The following is a 6,275-nucleotide window of genomic DNA, read 5'->3' on the forward strand; positions in this document are numbered from 1 at the left end:
AAAAAAAAAAAAAAAAAAAAAAAAAAAAAAAAAGAGCAGTCTAGGATCCATGAGACCCTGTCTCCAAAAACCAAGAGTAAATAAATAATATAAGTGAAAACTTACATAAGTTATACTTTTCTAAACAAAAAAGAAAGGAGCTATCCACATCTATCACATCTTAACTAACCACATTTTAATGTTACTGTGTATTGATGAGCATCTAGCAGACTACAGTGGAAATCAATGCTGTAGTGTGATGCCACAAATCTATTCCTGTATAACTTTGTGCATACTCTGCCATCTTCCTATTTGGCACAGTGACAGAGCTATCCCACAGAGGTCAATGGACCAGAACACAGCAGTGCTCAGTTTATTCTTCCTTTGTTGACTACCCTGACATGAGAAAATAATGGGGAACATGTTAATACTGCAGATTAAATCAGAGTGCCACCTTTATGATCACATTATTGTTGGTAGTGTGAACATGTGAGGTTTTAAGATATATCTCTGCTTATTTACTTTCAACTTATTCATTAGGAGAATGGAAATTTTGAGCTGAACAGTGCTCATCATTGGTGGGAAACACACATACACATTTACTTTCCTGGAAAGTCATGGAAGACTTGGGCATAGCACCCAAGACCATTAGACCAAGGGTTCTTGGATGGCTGATGAGAAACCTCAATCTCAGGGAGGGAAAAATACAAAACAAGACCACTGTGGAGGTGTCATAAGGTACAGAGAAGGCAGCCAGCTGATCCTGGAGTTAAGCCTTTCTAATCTGTCATTACGTAGTAGCAGGGACAGTATTCTAAGGGCACCACTTTCTTGTACAGACTACCCACATGAGCCTGGCCAGAAGGTAAAAGCCTGAGAGATACAACAAACACACAAATAAGATTTTGCCTTTCTTCTAGACACAGCCCTTTGTAACCTCCACTGCCCTCAGTCTCAGCCAGGCCATGTGATTATTCTGACACAGCTATCACCAGTGATCTGGCCTTCTTACTCTGCCTCCACACACTGAAGCCTCTCTGGTCATTTTGACCTACTTAGGGGTTCCCAAACGAGCCAGGCTGGAGGCTGGAGGCTTTGCTCATGCGAGTCACTCTGGGGTGTGGCCACCCCACCCCTTCTTTCCTGCCCCAGCATTTGGTGACACAGCTCTCACCTGGTCTGACTTACCACAAGGTAGGAGTGCCTCAGGGCGGGGCTCCACAGGCAGGTCACCAGAAACCCGAAGTGGAGCTGAAGCAGCTGGTGAGGTGTTGCCCAAATAAATCATTCTGTGAAGGATCTGAGAGCTGGCATGAGTGCCATTCTCATCTATGCCTCAGGTCAGCTTGGCACCCTAGTCTGCCTGGATGATCCCTCCTGTGGCATTCATGTGCCATGTCCACAAGTGATTAGAGATGCCTCTCTTTTCCTGGAGCCCAATTATCAATTCACTGGTGCTACTTTGCAGAGCAGGATCAGAGGAGGATGAGAGTAAAGGTTGGAGCTGGGCATTGAATAAGGAAGGCATGGACTAGCTCTCTGCAGGCTGTTACTGCTTTCAATCCCCTCTCTGGAGGATTCAGCCTGCTTATCCCAAGGGCCTAGCAGAGAGGGGCAACACTCAAGGGGACCATGAGATATACCAGAGAGATAGCCAGAGCTAAAGGTCCAGCAGTCCTACCTATCACAAGCCCCTTTTGAGAATCTTCCCCTCTACATACTCAGAGAGCTCACCACAGGATCAGGCCAGCACGGGCCCTTCATGCCTTGGTGGGATAATTTTGGGTATGGGCAGAGAGAAGTCTGGCCAGTAAATCAGCTGGTAAATAGTTGGTGATATTTATTGAGAAATGGGATGAAAGATGGAAGCCCTGAAGGAGCAACTCACAGGCTGGCCAGAAGATGCCCAACTGACAGTGGAGCACAGAGAAGGCTCTAGGATCCTATGGCCAGGTAGGTCAGGGCTGAGGAAGGTCACGAAGGTGCTACAGAGAGCAAAGACGTAGCTCAGAGCCTGGATGAATGGATGGCACCGGCATTCAGGCTTCGAGGCTTGGACTATCAGGTGGCACGTACATGGGCTCAATATGAGCCCAGCTGCGGGCCTGCTCATCTGCCCAGGCAAGAAGCTCTGGAGCACGATGCAGGAAGATCAGAAGCAGGGTGTGCACATCACCTTCTGCTGAATGGGCAGCACTGGGTTCAGCCTGGAAGTAGCGGTGGAAGAGACTGGCCAGGCTGTAGCTTTTGCGGCCTTGAGCCCTGGTGCCATGGCTGTGAGCACGGTCCAGGCCCCGCAATGCAGGCAGTGTATCCAGGCAGACAGTGTCTTGGGGCAGATGGGCACCCAGACGTTGTAGCTCAGTGCACAGCAGTGGGAAGTCATAATCGAAGCCATTGTGGGCCACAAGGCAGATGGGGCCCTCCTGGCGGCTTAGGAAGCCCTGCAATGTCCTTACCACAGCACCATTGAAACCAGCCTTCCGGCAGTGCATCAGGCTTTCGCTGCTCAAACCAGTAATCTCACTGGCCTTGGCAGTAAAGGGGCGCTCCGGGCACATGCACAGTGTGAGCTTGTCCAGAACACGGGGCAGCATCAAGGACCCAGAATCATCCCGTTCTGGGTTCTCCAGGGAAGAGCGGTGAACAGCAAAAAGGGAAATCTCTGCAATCTCAGGATCCATGTTTGGGAGCCCAGTGGCTTCCAGGTCCAGGAATACAAAGGTCTCAGCCCGTGGTGGCTCAGACATGCTGATGTTCTCACAGGAACAATGAGGCCTAAAGCTGCCAGAACAAGTGGCATAAGCCAGAGGGCTAAAGACATGAGAGCAAGGCCCTGCTACCTATAGCCATCTCAGGTCAAAGCTCTACTACACAGAACCTCACTTCCTGATGCTCCATCCCATCTCATGAGGTCTTTGGTGCTAGGAATAGTTTCTGATACATATTCATATCTAGAGACACTTTGAAGAGGACTCCATGGGGCAAGGATCAAGTAACCAGAATCTTGTTACTGCTGTCCATCCTTCCTCCTCCCTTTCCTGAGTCTCTCTCCAACCCAACCTTAGTTCTATCACCTAACCAAACAGGCACAAAAGAAAGTGCCTAGATTTTAACCCAGGGTCCTCTTCCTTTTGCTGTCAGGCTCAGATCTAGCCCATCAAAGAGGGGGACAGATACAGTCCACAACTGGTACCTTGGCCCAGCCCCTAAGTGGAAATACCTTGGCTGGGAGCCTCAGGCATTATGCCCTGCTTTCTACCTTTGGGTATCAGGCACCAGAGGAATCTGGCATAGGGACCCTGGTCTTCCCAACATTTTCTCTGCAAAACAAGTGCTGTCTCAAGCTGGCTTCTACCTGCCTCTAGGCTTGTGGCTTTATCCACCTATCCCCATCATACTGGCTTACCTGGGGCGGGCTTCAGCTGGCTTCCTGGACTGCTGGGCACCTGTCTCTGCACAGGCTGCTCCAGGCAGCCTTTAATCAGAGGACACAGCCCGCCCCCAGCCGCCAGTTGGGCAACCAGGAGGCTGGAGGCTGCAGGACCTGTGCAGCAGGCTTGCTTGCCACCCCCTCGTGAGCTTGCAGCCACCAGGACACACGCCCTATGTTTACAGACTGAGAAGTAGGCTCTGACTGCACACATGCTTCCGGTGAGTGATGAGTACCACCATGAGCCGAAGGAATGTGTCCTCACAGGCAGGAGGAAGTCAGAGTGTGGTGGAAGACTGTGGCTTCTGCTAAGCCCTACCGCCAAGTCTCATCAGATCTGGGTTGTGGTTGGCAGACCTGGACAAACCAGGTTTAATGTTTAGCCCTATGCCAGGACATATTACACACTAACAACAGGTCCTTTTCTCCAGGCCTTGGTTTCCTCTATCAGTGGGGACCTGGCTGCCCTTCGGGTTGTCATGACCTCAGGAGTCACAGAAGCACCTACTTGTGCTTTGTTTAGCCTTTGAATGGGAAGACATGCTGAGGACAAGGCCTTGGTCTTGCTTCAGTGAACAGGGAGTGTCTACTCTAGGGGTATGACATCCAAATGTTTGACACTCCTGGGTCTGACACCCAATGCGTTCCAAGCATTTATTTAGTAGACTTGTGGAGAAGGCAGGGAGGAAAGGCAGGCAAAGGGAGGCGATGAAGCAGTGAGGCCTGACCCACACAGCCCTGTGGGTATAGCTGATCCAATTCTTTCAATTTCAGAAATAAAAAGAGGTGTCTGGGAGACCTCTAGGACTCTAAGACAGTAGGTCTTAACCTTCCCAGTGCTGCAACCCTTTAATTCAGTTTTTCATGTTGTAGTGACACCCAACCATTAAATTATTTTTGTTGCTACATTGTAAGTGCAATCTTGCTGTTATTAATAGTAAATATCTGATATGCATGATGTGACTCCCTGAAGGGTAGCAACCGACCCACAGGTTAAGAACCACTACTCTAAGGTCTTTTCTGTTTCATATGAGAGACACCAGATATGACTTAGCTGCCCTTCATGGGAAGATATGAGATGTGAAAGTGACCAGAGGCTAGTAGGTTATCCATGGCCTCTCCTGAAGATCTCATTCCAGAGATTCAACAGCCTTCTAAGGATGTTGTTGATGCTGTACCTGCCCACTGCAGCCACTCCTGGGCCTTTCCATAGAGCAGTTGGATCAGCGGGACAGTAGAAAACAAGGACCTGCTTGCCCATCAACCTTTCCCAACAGTGTCTAAGCAAGAAGGGCCTAGCACCCAGCTGTCCAAAAGTACTCAGGGAGCCCAGAGGAGCAAATGTGCAGTTACAGGAGCAGGGTGGGGCAGGCAGCCACGGGTGTGATAATGCTGTGCCTGTTCCAGTGCTTGAAGGGAGGGAGGTGGCTATGACAAGCATACTACTCAAAAAGATACTTGGCCACTGTGGGAATCCCAGAGAGCAGTTTCCTGGATAACCAGCCAGGCCCTGGTAAAAAATTCCCCAGTGGGTGCTAGCACCCTAGAAACAAAGGAAGAGATAGGCTCCCAAGGACATGCCACAAGAAGCCTCTGTGGAACCCTGAAATAAGATAGGAGGTGAAAGGCACATGAGCAGGGAGAGGGGTCATGTCAGGGTACAGGGAAGACCTCCAGAACTGGATAGGTCAAAATAACTAGGCAATATCAGGAAGGAATAGAAGCAGCAGAGAGAAGAAAGGCCAAGAACCACTGTGGTAGTAGAAGACATGCCACCAAGCAAACCTAGAATAGGAAGGATGAGTACAGGAAGGGAGGTTGAGCATCCCAGGCCAAAGAAGAGTATGATATGCACAAACAAACAGTACTCCAAAGGCAACGTCTCAGAGCTTCAGTTTCTTTTATTTCTTCCCTGTCCTACCCATCTCTGCCTTCCTTTTCTGCCTCCCTCTTCCTCCTTCCCTTCAAAGTGCAAGCACCAGGCAAGTGGAAACCCATGCAGGCTATGAACAGGACTGGAACTGCCCCTCCTGACAGCTCCAGGGAGGGCTTTATACCCCCGCATTATCTTGCGCCTCTGTGAAATCTGTCAGTGAGGATCTTGTACTTCTGTGTTACTTCATCAATTCTGGCAGCTGTATAGAGAAAGAAACATGAACGTCCCAGTAAAGAGGTAGAAGTTGGCAGTCCATACAAGACCCATTCCTTCCTGCCTTCCTAACAGAGCCCCTATCCTCCCTATTCTGCTCAGGCTCTCACTAGGCATGACCAGGTGGTAGTAAGGACAACTCACACCTGGTCCTCAAGGGGCTTGGAAGCTGAGGGGAGGCAACTTCTTCCATGATCCAGAAACATTGATTAGGGAGTTGCTGACAGGGCCTCTTGGCTGGTGGTACTAGGCCAGCAGCTTGGAGTCTCTGGCTGGGTCACACTGACCATAATGCATGTCAAGGTTCAGGCCAGGCTAGGTCCCTGTCACCTCAAAGTCCAGGACTTGTTTCAATGGTGAATTATTTTAATCTGATACCAGTATGTGCACACAGTAACAAAGCCAGCAACACAGAACTATTCTAAGGCTTTTAGAGCAGTAGTTCTCAACCTTCCTAACACTGAAACCCTTTAATACAGTTCCTCTTGTTGTGGTGACCCCCAACCATAAAATTATTTTCATCGCTACTTCACAACTATAATTTTGCTACTGCTATGATTTGTAATGTAAATATGACCCCCAAAGGGGTCACAACGCACAGTTTGAGAACCACTGCTTTGGGGGACATATCCTGTAAAAGCATCCACCTCCAGGGCCCTGAGCAAACAATTACTAGATAACTAGTAACTAAATTTCTACCCAATTTAAGTTCTT

At 49.1% G+C, this 6,275-nt stretch overlaps 2 protein-coding genes across 3 annotated transcripts in view; both read right to left on the minus strand.

Annotated features, from left to right (window-relative positions):
* Positions 1 to 1,794: 1,794 nt before the first annotated feature.
* Positions 1,795 to 3,429, minus strand: Trex2 (three prime repair exonuclease 2). The gene is made up of 2 exons (XM_021188706.1): positions 3,389 to 3,429; positions 1,795 to 2,763 (listed from the first exon to the last, which is right to left on the minus strand). The coding sequence occupies exon 2, from the start codon at positions 2,727 to 2,729 to the stop codon at positions 2,019 to 2,021; it is 711 nt and encodes a 236-aa protein (XP_021044365.1). The 5' UTR covers positions 2,730 to 2,763; positions 3,389 to 3,429; the 3' UTR covers positions 1,795 to 2,018.
* Positions 3,430 to 5,299: 1,870 nt separating this feature from the next.
* Positions 5,300 to 6,275, minus strand: part of Haus7 (HAUS augmin like complex subunit 7) — a 22,320-nt gene continuing 21,344 nt past the window's right edge. For both annotated transcript variants that reach the window (XM_021188284.2, XM_021188283.2), the window contains one exon: positions 5,300 to 5,547. In XM_021188284.2, coding sequence (XP_021043943.1) covers positions 5,477 to 5,547 — 71 coding nt within the window. In that variant the 3' untranslated portion in view covers positions 5,300 to 5,476. The remainder of the gene's footprint in view (positions 5,548 to 6,275) is intronic.

The sequence above is a fragment of the Mus pahari genome, chromosome X (assembly GCF_900095145.1).
Source record: "Mus pahari chromosome X, PAHARI_EIJ_v1.1, whole genome shotgun sequence".
Taxonomy (NCBI): domain Eukaryota; kingdom Metazoa; phylum Chordata; class Mammalia; order Rodentia; family Muridae; genus Mus; species Mus pahari.

Excerpts from the sequence above, each read along its gene's own strand:
- Trex2 (XM_021188706.1), bottom strand. The coding sequence starts at position 2,729 with ATGTCTGAGCCACCACGGGCTGAGACCTTTGTATTCCTGGACCTGGAA.